This window comes from Theropithecus gelada, chromosome 5 (assembly GCF_003255815.1).
Source record: "Theropithecus gelada isolate Dixy chromosome 5, Tgel_1.0, whole genome shotgun sequence".
Taxonomy (NCBI): domain Eukaryota; kingdom Metazoa; phylum Chordata; class Mammalia; order Primates; family Cercopithecidae; genus Theropithecus; species Theropithecus gelada.
The window spans coordinates 166,273,847-166,289,436 of NC_037672.1; the positions used below are offsets into that span (position 1 = coordinate 166,273,847).

The following is a 15,590-nucleotide window of genomic DNA, read 5'->3' on the forward strand; positions in this document are numbered from 1 at the left end:
CCAAAAAAAAAAAAAAAAAAAAAAAAAAAAAAAAAAAAAAAAATTCTACTCCTTGTAATCCCAGCACTTTGGGAGGCCGAGGTGGGCGGATCATGAAGTCAGGAGATCGAGACCATCCTGGCTAACATGGTGAAACCCCGTCTCTACTAAAAAATAGAAAAAATTAGCTGGGTGTGGTGGGGGGCACCTATAGCCCCAGCTACTCGGGAGGCTGAGACAGGAGAACGGCATCAACCCGGGAGGCAGAGCTTGCAGTGAGTCGAGATTGCGCCACTGCACTCCAGCCTGGGTGACAGAGTGAGACTCTGTCTCAAAAAAAAAAAAAAAAAAAAAAAATTTCTACTCAAAATTATTCTAATTCACTCTTTGGGCTTCAGTAGTTTTCATATGAAATTAGGAAGTAGTAGTATTCTAGTTACACTACCAAATGGCTTATGATGGGCACATCTGTTTAGCCTGTTTACTGTAATTAAATGCTGCTGCTGCTCCCTAAGAATAACCTCTGTGAATATCTGCTTACTTCAACCCATAAATCAGGCTCGAAATGGATTTAAAACATTAATTTAAAAATTAGGAACACTTCCCAAAGGCAAAAACTATGGACATTATCGAAGAATGGAATACTTTAACAAATCAAAGACATCTAAGGTACATGTGCTATTTATGTGATTTATACGTTAATCATTTTTTGCCACTTAGCATTTGCTTTAACAAGAAATTCTCAAGTTTTCATAAAGGAGATCAGTTTTTCACCCCACTCCCTATCCACAGAACACATCTGGTCTCTCTCCATCCCTTATCCACTATCACCTAAAGTGAAGAAACACGAGCTGATTGAAGGCAAATTTGCAAGAGGGCACTGACAATAAAGTGTGGGTCCTTCCTGTTCTTTCTCAGATTTGCCTGCCACAAAGTGTATGCGTATCCTGTTTCCCTTCTGTTGCCTTGTGGTGAGCACAAATAGCTCAGGCCTACGCCTGCTTTCTAGGGACAAGATGGGTCTCACTCTCAGTCTTCCTGCTACTGGAGCTTGATGGATATAAAGCTCTTATTGTGGGTTAAGGAAGTTTGTTCTTCAGATTCCAAGGACTAGTCATTGGAGGAAAATATTGAGAGGCATGATTTTAGGCCAAATCTAAGTCACATTTTCCAGCAGAGCTTTATCAAAAATAAAACTGATATTATGATCTTTATCTGACTCTGTTTTTTTTTTTTTTTTTTTTGGTTTTGTTTTTTTTTAAGACCTCGGTGTTTATGACTGACTTTTTATTTTTTTATTTTTTCGAGACGGTGTCTTGCTCTTGTTGCCCAGGCTGGAGTGCAGTGGTGCAATCTTGGCTCACTGCAGCCTCTGCCTCCTGGGTTCAAGTGACTCTCCTGCCTCAGCCTCCCGAGTAGCTGGGATTACAGGCGTGTGCCGCCACACCTGGCTAATTTTTGTATTTTTAGTAGAGATGGGGGTTTCACCATGTTGGCCAGGCTGGTCTCAAACTCCTGACCTCAGGTGATCCAGCTGCCTCAGCCTCCCACAGTGCTGGGATTACAGGTGTGAGCCACTGCGCACCGCCATGACTGACTTTTATGTCATTTTAACTGGCTGCAAATGAAGCGGAGTTAGCAGGTAATTTTCTTATCTCAACCTACTTCAGATTTCATAGGATTATAAATTAATCAAATCTTGAAAATGTTACTATTTTTAAAAATTTGATTGGAAAAAATATATTGATAATTTCCCTTTATAAAATCATAACAAATGCAAAATTTTGATTTCAATCTTTACAAATCTATGTTGGCCTACAGACCATTCAACTGAATTATGAAGGCATGTATCCCAGCCAGGAGTAACCTCTGAAGAATACCTTCATACCTGACTAGCAGGCTCCAGATAAGGTGGAGGAGAAATGGAGCTCATGTACACAAACTTTCTCCACCAGCCTTGCTTCAGTTTTTCCAATTATTTATGATCATGTATTTTATCATTTATATTCTCCAATTAGAATGGCTCCATAAGCAGAGGATTTTTGTCTGTTTTCCTCACTACTGTAACTCTAGAATTTAGAGTGATACCTGGCACATAGTAGATATTTAATAAATATTTGTTGACTAAATGAATCTGCCTTACAATAGCTTGACTCAGAGTGAGAAGCAGAGGGGTGGGAACTCCACAAATTCATCCTGTATCCACTTGTGAGGACAACCAAACAGGCTTCATCAGTTTGCACTTTTAAAGAAACAGTTGTTCTTTAGAGAAGGATACAACACTGTATCACTGGCTTTAAACTGCTTATCACCTGTTCTACCTTTGTTCCTTCTGAAGGTAGAACAGTGTTTCCATAGACCGATTTCTACTTTTTTTTTTTTTTTGAGATGGAGTCTTGCTCTGTCGCGCAGGCTGGAGTGCAGTGGTGCAATCTCGGCTCACTGCAAGCTCCGCCTCCCGGGTTCACACCATTCTCCTGCCTCAGCCTCCCGAGTAGCTGGGACTACAGGCGCCGCCACCTCGCCCGGCTAATTTTTTTGTTTTTTTAGTAGAGACGGGGTTTCACCATGTTAGCCAGGATGGTCTTGAGCTCCTGACGTCGTGATCCGCCCACCTCAGCCTCCCAAAGTGCTGGGATTACAGGCTTGAGCCACCATGCCTGGCCGACGGATTTCTACTTTTAAAAGCCTCCTTGTAAAAGGCTTTTAATCAAAACGCATCACTGATGAATTCTCCCTAACAGGACAAAGAAAAGGAAAGGTTTATGGTAGAGAATGAACTTTAAACAATGCTTCACCATTATCTTCTACTGTTGGACTTCTTTGGCCTATTCCTTTATCAAAACGAAGGTAGATTTGGTAAGGTACAAAGCAATCATATGTAAAAAGTCCCTAACTGATGAATACATTCTATCCACAGATAGAATTTATTGGGCATTAACCGTGTAGTAGATGCTGAGGATATAATGGTGATTGAAAATAGACCTAGTCCTTGCCTTATGATACTTTTAGGGAAGAAAAGTATCCTGACTGTGGGAATTCTGAACTTAGAAAAGTTATCACCATAAGACCAGAGAACAGTTCCGGCAACAGAAAGGAGAAAGGCTTATCTATATTTCATGAGCCATAGGTCTCTGCTGGAATAAGACTGACGGGGGTAGTTGGGGGAGGGAAGGAGGAAGAGAGAGGGAGAAAGAGAGGGAGAGAGGGAGGCAAGGAAAGAGAGAGGGAAGGAGACTGAGATTGAATGTCTCTTTGATGGAGTTCACTGAATATACGGACCCAAACTTTTCAGACTGTTCTGATTCGTGGGCTATAAATTCTACCATTCTGTTCACTTAACACCACAGATGTGTGGTGTTAATTTAGTTTATGCCACTTTTTTTTTAAAGCAACTCTTTACTCCTTCAAACTATAGTTATTAATATTTAAATATTACAGCTAAGTTTTTTTTGAGACAGGGTCACACTCTGTCATCCAGGCTGGGGCGTGATGGCATGAACACGGCTTACTGCAGCCTTGACTTCCTGGGCTCAAGCCATCCTCCCACCTCAGCCTCCCAAGCAGCTGGGACTAGAGGTGGGTGTGTGACATCATGCTTGGCTAATTTTAAAATTTTTTTGTAGAGATGGGGCTCACTATGTTGCTCAGGCTGCTCTCAAACTCCTGGGTTCAAGTGATCTTCCCGCCTTGGCCTCCCAAATACACCTAAATTTTATGCCACATTCCTCTACAACAAATTCCAAGGTTTTCCAGGCAAGTTTTCATATAAGATGGCAATGCAGGAAGTACTTCACCACAGGCAACAGTTATTTTATGAATAAATTAGTGATAAACAGAAAGTACAATTTTAAATGACCTTTAATCAGTCTTTGTGTAAGAAACTAGATCAGTCACTTCATGTCACTAATACATCCTTCAAAATCTACACTGACACACTATGTACTTTACCTCTCTGCACTGTAATTTTCTCACCTGTAAAATGGAGACAACAGTATTAATGGCCAGGCACGATGGCTCACGCCTGTAATCCTAGAACTTTGGGAAGCCGAGGTGGGCAGATCGCTTGAGGTCAGGAGTTCAAGACAAGCCTGGCCTACATGGTGGAACTCCATCTCTACTAAAAATACAAATATTAGCTGGGCATGGTGGCAGGCACCTGCAATCCCAGCTACTTGGGAGGCTGAGGCAGGAGAATCGCCTGAACCCAGAGGGCGGAGGTTGCAGTGAGCCAAGATTGTGCCACTGCACTCCAGCCTGGGTGACAGAGTGAGATTCAGTCTCAAAAAAACAGTCTTTGTCACATAGGGTCCTTGTGAGAAGTAATTATATGTCAAGCAGCTAGAACAGTGTATAGCACACTATTAGCCAGCTACTATTACACTAATAATTAGTATACTTTTATTAGATACCTTTGCAAAATCAAAGTAGTCCATAGTTATTTCCCAAGATAAAAAATATTAATAATTATGAACAATGCAAGGCTGTTTTCTGATCGCTACTATTTTGCTTACATTTTAATGAGTTAGAGTCATACATCCTACTAGTAACAACAGAAAGGTCAGTATAATCTGTATTACTCTGATAATATGGTCTTAAATTTGGTACTTCTTTTTTTATTACCACCAAGAAGTAGACATCATATTAGTAGCCTCTTTCCAAAATTTTATTGGTTGCTATCCAATAACCCTATATAGAAAATTAACTTAATATTTATGAATGTATTTGATAAGGTGTTCATAATTGTAGTTCATTGGAAAGGCATAGCACTCAAAATTAGACATTCTTTTGAGGCATTATTAATATTTTTAGCAGTCAAAGAGGGTTGACATATAACATACTTTAAACACTTTCCAGGCTGCATTGGGTCAACTGTCATCTGTGGCAGTATTTCTCGAGTGGGGAATGTGGACCACCAGCAGCAGACTGACTTAGAGTGTGTGCCAAAAATGCATATTCCTGACCTCTGCTCCAGATATATTAAAACAAATACCTTTAGATGCGAGGTATAAGAATCTATTTTAGACAAACATTCTTCATGGTACCCACGTTAAAATTCTAGCGTTAAGGCTCTATGGTTCAGAACAAACTGATCATTAATCAATGGTGAATGAACAAAACGGTGAATGAACAAAAAGGTTTTCATGAAGAAGTTCTAGTTTTGACTAAAAATTGCTCTGTAACCTACTTTAACAAAAACAGCTGGCCACCTAACTAGGTATAGTCATTTTCCATTATAGGTTATCAATCGTATCGCTGCCTCATCGGATTTCTAAGTTATCAGCCAACAACATAGAGTACTGCATGGCATGCCTTTGCAGTGCCCTCCACTGAATAATCTATTAAAAGCTTTATTGCAAAATGTGACTCTTTCAAAGACAAGCAGCTAATTCATTTGGTAATCTAGAATCTGTCCTTATATAAACAAAATCATGAGAAAACAACAATGTTAGACTGTTTAATTTTGACCTTTCACAAACTAACCTTCAGTGATCTCCAAGTGTTATACCTCATTTCAGCAAGTCACTTTATAACTACCTTAAAAAATCATTTACTGTATTTACAGTAGAAATAGTACTGAAGTTATCACAGGTTACAGAATGTATTGGTTGTTATAGAAAACTCCAGTAGAGAAATCTCTTACAGAGGGAAGAAGCAAGGAAAGCATTTACTCCCCTAAAAAATTTATGTATTTCTCTCCTCTGGGGAATATGGCATAGTTTATAATTCTCTTTTCATTTTGACTATCAAACAAATCTCATATTCAATATTAATAGCTATGTATAATAGTTGCTAGTGGCTTGCTGTTTATAATGCTTATTCTCTAGCACAACATGTATATTTGGATGTGATCAATTCTTCTGGTCTGAAGCAGGGTATAAACAAATATGTAGCATAAAAGGAAGGGCAGTCTTCTGGAATAACCGTGCTTATTCCAGGTCAACACTTACAGCCCTGCTGATGAATGGTGGCAATCAAAGCATTACTCTGATTGCCACCATTACAGTGATCAACTAAGCCACTAACTACTATCTGTATGGTTGCTTAAACGTGTAATTCAGTTTACTGTCATTACATCTTAGTTTCTGCAAAAAGAGCCATTTAAAGTACGTTAGAAGAATGCCTTAGTATCATGATCCAGAGCATATTCCCAGAATTCTAGGGCTCTAAAGACGTGGCTAAGGAACTGCTTGTGAGGTGTAGGGCGGGGTAGGGGCAAGAGGACAAGGGAGGACTTGGGCCACAAGAACAGCTCCACTTTTATGTCTTTAAGACATTGCATTCCTTTATTCAAAAAAAAGAGAGACATTTTCTAGACACCGGGGAAAGGATCCCACAAATTTGAAAACTAAGGACATCTGCTTAAGGATAAGAATGACCGGAATCTTACCTCCTTCACATCTGAGTTACTAAGAACTAGCTGTAATGCCTCGAACACACTGTGCTATCTCATGTTAAAGACAGTTTATTTTGCTTTAAATGTTCTCCATGTCCCATCCACCATGCAAACTTTTTCAGAAATCTTTCTTTGTTCTAGGACAGACATAATCATTTCCTCTTCAGTGGTCGCACTATCCCACATTCATCTCTCCATTACAGGAATTATCATAATGCATTATAAGTGTTTTCACTTATTTGTTCCTTCTCAAACTGTGTGGTAGATAAGATTTACAACAACATCCTCAAAGTAAATACAAAAGTCTCCTAGAAAATTTCTTATACTACTCACCAAAGTAAACTGAGAGCATGAAGATATATTAATGTACATCTTATTTAAGACAGATCTTTGGTGTACTGGTTAACAATCCTCACATTAGGTATCACAGATACATAAATGTCTAGATGTTATCAGATACTCAAAGACTAAGATTAAGCATATTTGGCTGGGCATGGTGGCTCACGCCTGTAATTCCAGCACTTTTGAAAGATCAAGGTGGGAGGATTGTTTGAGTCCAGGAGTTCTAGACCAGTCTGGGCAACTTAGCGAGACCCTGTCTCTACAAAAAATTTAAAAATTAGCCAGGCATGGTGAAGCATTCACCAGCTATTTAGGAGGCTGAGGTGGGAGGATTGCTTGAGCCCAGGAGGTTGAGGCTGCAGTGAGCCCTGATTGCACCCCTGCACTCCATTCTGGAAGACAGAGCAAGACCCTGTCTCTAACATTAAAAAAAGATCAAGTGCATTCACAAATACACTTTAAATAAAATCACTGTAATAAGTGAAGCTGAAAAGCTAACAACTACTATATTAGAGTTTCCTGTATGTACTACGGTAGCATGTCCTATAACTGTAATTTTCCAACCTGATGGCCAAGATGATGATGTCTGACATTACTTGGGATGGCAATTACTAGAAGTGGAAATGAAGCCAAGGCTCCACTTGAAAGACTATAATGAGTCACAGTTGAAAAGAACAAAGAGAAGCTCATTTCAGGCCAGGGTAACAGCAAGTGCAAACTCTTGCAGGAAAGGGCGTGGTGTATCAAGGGAAAAATGTTAGAATGAGCTAGAGAAAAATGTTTTGAGGTCAGACAGAGAGGCAGTCAATGCCACATGAAACCTTGTAGACCACGGTAAAGAGTCTGAATGTTATTTAAGCAGCAGAAAGCCACTGAAGTCTTAAGCATGGCTGTGATTTGACATAATTTATAATATTAAAAAAGACTTCTGGTTTCTATTTGGACAATGGATTTCACACAGGTAGCCACAGAATGAGGAAGATAAGTTAGGAAATAATTGGTTGATATGACTAATAGATTGATGACATAGATGAATAATCTGTAGGAAAGAGCTAGAGTAATAAACTTGAGTATCATCAGCATATAAATTATATTTAAAGCCTTGGGGTCAGATTACTTGGGAAGCAAATGCAAATAAAGAAGGCCCAGGATATAGCCTTGAAATATCACATTTATCTTCTGGAGACTTCCAGCTCTGGCCATGAGAGAATAATGGCCAGACTTAACCTCCCACAGGGAACAACTAGAAAACTGGACAAAATACATGACATTGTGTTTAGATATTAAACAATAAGCAGCACACGACTGTCATCCCTGTGAGAAGGGAAATGAATGAACTAAACCCTACCACTAAACTGGCTTTCTGCCTGGAGAAAATATCTGGACTTTGGGTGCAGCCTTGCTAGATTGATGAGACAAAGATCCAAGTTCAGGGAGGTAGAACTAGAAAAGAGAGTTTTATTTGAAAAATAAAAAAAAACTTCAAAACTTTGCAAGGTAGTTTTCTTGAGTCTTTGATGAGCACAGGCCATGAATATGTATAGAATGAAACTTCACAAAGCTAGGCCAAAACAACTGGGGAGTTGTAGACTGAACAATGCTCAGAGCGCATCCAGGTAGGAGATGATCAAACTGACTGGGAGAGAGGTGTTTCCTCAAGACCACCTGTGATGTACAGTGGAGGCCCTAGAGGGTCATGCCTTGGAAATAAGCTGAACTAGCTCTAGAATGAAGACAACTTTACACTTGTCCTAGCAAAGCTTAAAAACAAAGTTTAAAAGTATAAAATATATCCACAAGTAACTTGACTCTCTTAAACCCAACACTCTTTACAGGAAGAAAGTAATAACAAAAAAATCAGAGACCTAGGAATATAATATTCACAAGGTCCACCTTCAAATAAAGAATTATAAAACATACCCAGTAGTAGGACAATATGACCCATCACCAGTAGAAAAGTAAGTCAACAGAAAAAGATACACAGATGATGGAACTCGCAGATAAGGATGTTAAGCCAGCTATTTTAATGGAGTATTAAAGGATAAACATGAACATAATGAGGAGAGAAATGGAAGATACAAAAAACAACTTCTAAAGATAAAACATACAATATCAAAATAAAAGTTTCACTGAGTGGGATTAATAGTATATTATTGCCGAAAAAAGATAAGTAAACGTGAATACATACTAATAGAATTCATCCACAATGAAGTACAGAGAGAAAAAAAGACTGAAAACAAAATGAACATAATCTTAGTGACCTGTGGAATGGTATCAGTCTAACATATACGTAACTGGAGTCACAGAAAAGGGAGTAGGGAGAAAGAGAAAAAAATATTTAATTGAAATAATAGCCAAAACTTTTCCAAATTTGATGAAAAGTATAAACCCAAGGGTCCAAGAAGATCAATGAACCCCAAAGCAGGATAAACACACACACATTACAGACCCCATATACAGCATTGGTCTCATAAGATTATAATAGAGCTGAAAAATTCCTCTCACCACCTAATGGCATCATAGTGTCACAGTGTAATGCGTTACTCACATGTTTGTGGTGATGCTGATGTAAACAAACCTACCACACTGCTAGTCCTATAAAACCTTACTCCCCCAAAACCTTACCAAAGCATCTAATAATCAAAATGCTAGAAACCAGTGATAAAAAGAAAGCTGTAAAAGAAGCCAGAGAAAAAGATACACTATATACACGAAGGTAAGCAAGCTCACATATTTCTTAGAAACAATGCAACCCAGAAGACAATATAATTCTATATTTAGTGAAATATCCACTCAAAATGAAGGTGAGATAAAAACACTTTCACACAAACAAAATCTGAAAAAAACATCATCAACAGGGCTGTGTAAGAAGTGTTAATGGAAGTTCTTAAAGTGGAAGAAAAATAATACCAGATAGAAACTTGAATTCTGCACAAAAGAACAAAAAATGTCAGAAATAGTAAATATGTAAATATAAAAGACTTTCTCAATTTCTGATTTCTGGAAAAGATAAATGAATGTTTAAGCAAAAATAATAAAAATGGATTGTGGAATTTATAACATGTGGTAGAAAAATACCTGACAACAATACCACGAAGGACAGGCAGGACGGGAATAGAAGTACAGTCATGCTTTGCTTAACAAAGATACACTCCGAGAAAAGTGCTGTTAGGCAACTTCGTCATTGTGTGAACATCACAGAGTGTAATTACACAAACCTAGATGGTATTAGCCTACTACATATCTAGGATATGTGGTACAGCCTATTGTTCCTAGGCTACAAACCTGTATAGCATGTTACTACACTCAGTATTATAGAAGATTGTAATACAATGGTAAATATCTGTCTATCTAAACACTAAGGTATAGTCAAAATACCATATAAAAGATTAAAAATGGTGCACCTGTATAGGTACTTACCATGAATGGAGCTTGTGGAACTGGAAGTTGCCCTGGGTAGGTCAGTGAGTGAGTGGTGAGTGAAATGTGAAGGCCTGGGACATTAGTGTAGACTACTGTGGACTTTATAAACATTGTATACACAGACTACACTAAATGTATTTAAAAATTTTCTGTCTTCAATAAATTAACCTTAGCTTACTGTAATCTTTTCACTTTAAAAACTTGAAGACACAAGCACACACATCAGCCTATGCCTACAGAGGGTCAGGATCATCAATATCACTGTCTTCCACCTCCAATCTAGAAAGTCTTCAAGGGCAATAACATGAATGGAGCTGTCATCTCCTGTGACAACTATACACTATGCACTGAAACACCTCCTGAAGGTATACACTGAAATACCTCCTGAAGGACCTGCCTGAGGCTGTTTTACAGTTCACTTTCTTTTAATAAGTAGAACACTCCAAAATAATGATAAAAAGTAAAGCATTAAAAATACATAAACCATGCATGCAGTCATTTATTATTGTTGTCAAGCATTAGGTACTGTACATAATTGTATGTCCTAAACTTTTATAGGACTAGCAGTGTGGTAGGTTTGTTTACATCAGCATCACCACAAACATGTGAGTAATGCATTACACTGTGACACTATGATGTCATTAGGTGGTGAGAGGAATTTTTCAGCTCTATTATAATCTTATGGGACCATTGCTGTATATGGGGTCTGTAATTCACTGAAATGTCATTATGTGCTGCATGATTGCCTATGGTTGTAAGGCTTTTATGACATATGTGAAGTGGTATAATATTATTTGAAGGGAGATTATGCTAAGCTAAAGATGTATCTTGAAAACAAACAGTAGAGATAAAATAAGGTGCTAAAAATACTCAATCCAAAGGAAGAATAAAAGTAAAAAGGGAACAAAAAAGTGATCAAATAGAAAATAAATAGCAAAATGGTAGGTTTAAACCCAATCATATGGTTGTGATATTAATAATTACATTAAATGTAAATTGTCTAATCAATTCAAAGAGATTGTTAGACTTGTTAAAAACAAGACTCGACTAACATGCTGACTGCAAGAAATCCACTTTAAATATAAAATGTTTGGTTAAGAGTAGTAAAGAATGTATATATACCATATAAAGATTAAGCATAAGAAAGCTGGAATGGCTATAATAAAACCAGAGAAAATGTTTCAGACAAGGTGATATGACCAGTGATAAAAGGATTCATTTCATGGTGACAAAGGGGTTGATCCATTAAGAAGACACATTGATTCTTAGTTTAAATGCAACTGAGTGGAAATTTCAACACTCCCTTTCAGTAATCGATAAGTAGAAAGAAAATCAGTAAGGATACTGAACAACATGATCAAACAAAAAGAATACTTCATAAACATAAACATATCAATTCATCCAGGAGACATAAGAATACTAAATCTTTATTTGCCCCAAAACAGAAATTCAAAATACATAAAATAAAAACTGACATAACTGAAAGAAGAAATAGTTACCTATACAAGTTGATATGGTATGGCTATGTCCCCACTCAAATCTCATCTGCAACTGTAATCCCCATGGGTCAGTGAAGGGACCTGGTGGGAGGTGACTGGATCATAGGGGCGGATTTCCCCCATGCTATTCTTGTGATGATGAGTGAGTTCTCATGAGATCTGACCATTTAAAAGTGTGTGGCACTTCCCCCTTCGTGCCCATGAGCTCTCTCTCTGTGTCTCCTGCTGCCATGTAAGATATGCCTTGCTTCCCCTTCGCCTTCTGACATGATTAAGTTTCCTGAAGCTCCCCAGTCATGTGGAACTGTAAGTCGATTAAATATCTTTTCTTCATAAATTACTCATTCTCAGGTAGTTCTTGATAGCAGTGTGAAAACTGACTACTACACAAGTGTAGTTAAGAATTTCAATCTTCTCTCAGCAATTTATAGTTCAAATAGATTAAAAAATCAGTAAAGATGTAGAAGACTTGAACAACAATATCAACCAATTTGACTTAATTGACATTTATAGTATATTTCACAGTAGAAAAACACACATTATTCTTAAGAAATTTGTTAGAGTAGGATCAACCAGCAGTGGACACAGAAGAGTGACTACTGAGTTCAGAGAAAAACCAGGAAAGTACAATATAAAGGGAATCAACAGATAAAGTGAATTTAATAGTACAGCATATATGAACTCTGTTGAAAGAAGAAAAGCTAAGAAAAGTGAAAGAGAAAATGGTGTAGAGAATTTTCAACATACTGGTAACTGATGATCTGAACAGAGCTGCTTTAGTGGACGAGCAGGCTAAAAGCCATATTGGAATGTATTGGGAAGTGAATGCATGTGGAAACTGCAATGAGACTGCAACATAGTCAAGATGCTTGGTTGCAAAAGGGATAGAGAAATGGGGTGGTAGCTAAACAAGGATATTGTGCTCAAAAGAAGTTTGCTATTTTTGATGAGATTTATTAGAACGTGTATGTTGAGTAAATGATCCACGATAGGAAAAGTTGATGACACAGGTTAGAGTGGCAAAATTAATGGAGTCAGTTCCTTGAAGAGTGAGGAGGTGGGATCCAAAGCACAAGGGGAATTTCCTCAATCAAGAAAATAATCCCACCAGTAATTTAACATTTGCAAAAAAGGAGCTTTAAACATGCTTATAAAAGGTTAAATTATCCCACCTTAGTAAACAGATTATATAAATATTTACAGAATGGGCAGAGATGGTTTTGTGTTCTTTTCCTAAATGGCTACAGACTGCTTTGATTTTCTAGTGTTTTTTCTTGCCTCTTTCCAAATAGTCCTCTACATGAAATCTGCATTGCTGCTTCTACTTTGCTGTGGTTACTTCCAGAGTAAGTTCTTCTACAGAACTCTGAAGGCTGGACTAAGGTCATAAAAGGAAATCAAACAATCAAATCTATTATGCAAAGAATATTAACTTTATAGATGGCAACAAGGTATTAAGAAGCTCTGAGCTAAAGATGGGCTATACATCTTTACTACAAAAGTACATGAATTGTATGATAGTCCTTATCTATAGGCCTTTCTCTCTAACTCTGAAGATCAAAGTGTGTTTTGGTAGTTCACACCTTTCAAAAGACTGATATTAGATAAATGAGGAAACTTAATCTCTAAATTTAAGATAAGCATACGGAAATACTCCACAAAATGGAAGCATACCCAGTTGGAAAATTAAACTGAAAATCAAAATGACTATTTATTATTTATCTGAGACAGAGACTCACTCTGTCACCCAGGCTGGAGTGCAATGTCGCAATCTCGGCTCACTGCAACCTTCACCTCCCGGGTTCAAGTGATTCTCTTGCCTCAGACTCCAAGTAGCTGGGATTACAGGCCCATACCACCACACCCAGCTAATTTTTGTAGTTTTAGTAGAGATGGGGTTTCGCCATGTTGGCCAGGCTGGTCTTGAGCTCCTGAGCTCAAGAGATCCGCCCACCCCAGCTTCCCAAACTGCTGGGATTGTAGGTATGAGCCAGTATGCCTGGCCAAAATGACATATTTAAAAAATAGTTAAGGACTAAAGAATTCAGGCAATTCATTCCTTTACTGGCTAAAATAAATAAAAAATGCCCAATCTCATTTGTAAAACACAGAAACATAAATGTATACAAATCAATACTATTACTCATTTGTTAAATAGATAATTTTTAAGTAAATGATAATAGTGGGTGGTATTTAACATTCAGAGAAATGGATGTGCTTTCACATACTATTGACAGAACTATAAACTATTTAGAAATGAGGCAGTATACATTATAACCTTTTCAATTCCACTTACAGAAATTTATTTTATGGAAATAATTGTAGATATGTACAAAGATAAGAGGTGTAAGTGATTACAACAAAAATTAAAGCGGAAAGGTACAACAATAGAAACAGATTTGTAAAAAGATTATGATAAGCAGCTCAGTTAATGATGATATAAAGAGAATATGTGACAATGACAAAGTGCTGTTTTCATCACAGTATTGTAATAATGGCATTTGCAATAACATCATAATATATATTGAATAGAAAAGGTTATAAAGAGTATACATAACATCTTATTTTGGTAAAAAGTTATGTATATGCAAAAATTACATGAGAAGTAATATAACAAATGATATTTCTTATTTTTACCTGCATTTCAACATTTTCTGTAGAGATATTTTTTACAAGAAAAAATTGGTTACGTATATTCAAAAATAGCAAGTGAGAAAAAGAGGTCTGAAAGACTTCTACGAGAAAGTGCGTATGAATATCTATTAATGTTTTTACATACGAATTAGGCAATACAGCACCTCTACCTCTGTCTTTTTTAGATATATTGCTTAAGCTTAGTGTGATACTAAAAACGGAAGTCAGGTTGGATAGTGGGAAAGAGCAATAGTGCATGAGGGTATATAAAGGGACTTTTTGCTCAAGTAAAAGACTCTATAAAAAAAATCCTTAACAGGAAGCCAATTAAATAGTCTTTATCCAAGTTGTACTCCCAATTGCAATTCCTTTGCTCAGAAGATGGAGGTTTTTGTTGGATGTGTGTTTGTGTCTGTGTTAAGAGATTAAAACTCAATATTACGGTTTATAAAAGAAAAACAGTAATACATGTTATCGAATGGATAATAGTTCCCATTTGAGGACAATACTTGCCTTTGGGTTGTTTGCATCAAACAGACCAGTTGAAAGTCCAATCAGCAAGGAATTCTTGTTTTTATTTTTTGGTGGTAAATGCGAGTGAGATCGAAATGCAAAGGATTCTTCTGGTGAACACTGAACTGATTGAACTTGAGGGACTAAGTTCAAGTGTTCAGAATGAATCACCTTATGGAAAAATGGCTCTGGTTGCACAGACTTATCTACATCACATTTAGAGTGCTGAGAATCATTGGCTCCAGTCTCTGTGGTAGAAAGGAGAGATTATGTGGTAAGTCTATACAGTACTTAAAGTTCTAAATGATGTTGATAAAGCACACTATGTAACACAAATTCTAGCAAAAAACCCACATATCAGGAAAATAAAATCAAAATATGTGTGTCAGTATATTACCTTCTGAATAATCTTTAACAGGATACAATGTTTTATCTTCAGAGAGTTGATTTAATTTGTTATGTACTTTCATTATATTGAAAGTTCTACAATACAGACACAAGGCTAGGCATGGTGGCTAATGCCTTTAATCCCAGCCCCTCGGGAGGCCAAGGTGGGACGATTGCTTGAGGCCAGGAGTTTGAAACCAGCCTGAGCAACTAAGTGAGACTCTGTCTCCACAAAAAATAAAATAACATTAGCCAAGGTGGAGGACTGCTTGAGGCCAGGAGTTTGAAACCAGCCTGAGCAACTAAGTGAGACTATGTCTCCACAAAAAATAAAATTAGCTGGGTGTAGCAGCGCATGCCTATAGTCCCAGCTACTCTGGAGGATGAGGTGAGGGTTTTTTGAGCCCAGGAATTCA

At 37.4% G+C, this 15,590-nt stretch overlaps 1 protein-coding gene across 5 annotated transcripts in view; it reads right to left on the reverse strand.

Moving 5' to 3' along the window:
- NEK1 (NIMA related kinase 1) overlaps positions 1–15,590 on the reverse strand; it is a 194,621-nt gene that overhangs the window by 17,162 nt on the left and 161,869 nt on the right. For all 5 annotated transcript variants that reach the window (XM_025384760.1, XM_025384758.1, XM_025384756.1 and 2 more), the window contains one exon: positions 14,788–15,035. In XM_025384760.1, the coding sequence (XP_025240545.1) occupies positions 14,788–15,035 (248 nt within the window). The remainder of the gene's footprint in view (positions 1–14,787; positions 15,036–15,590) is intronic.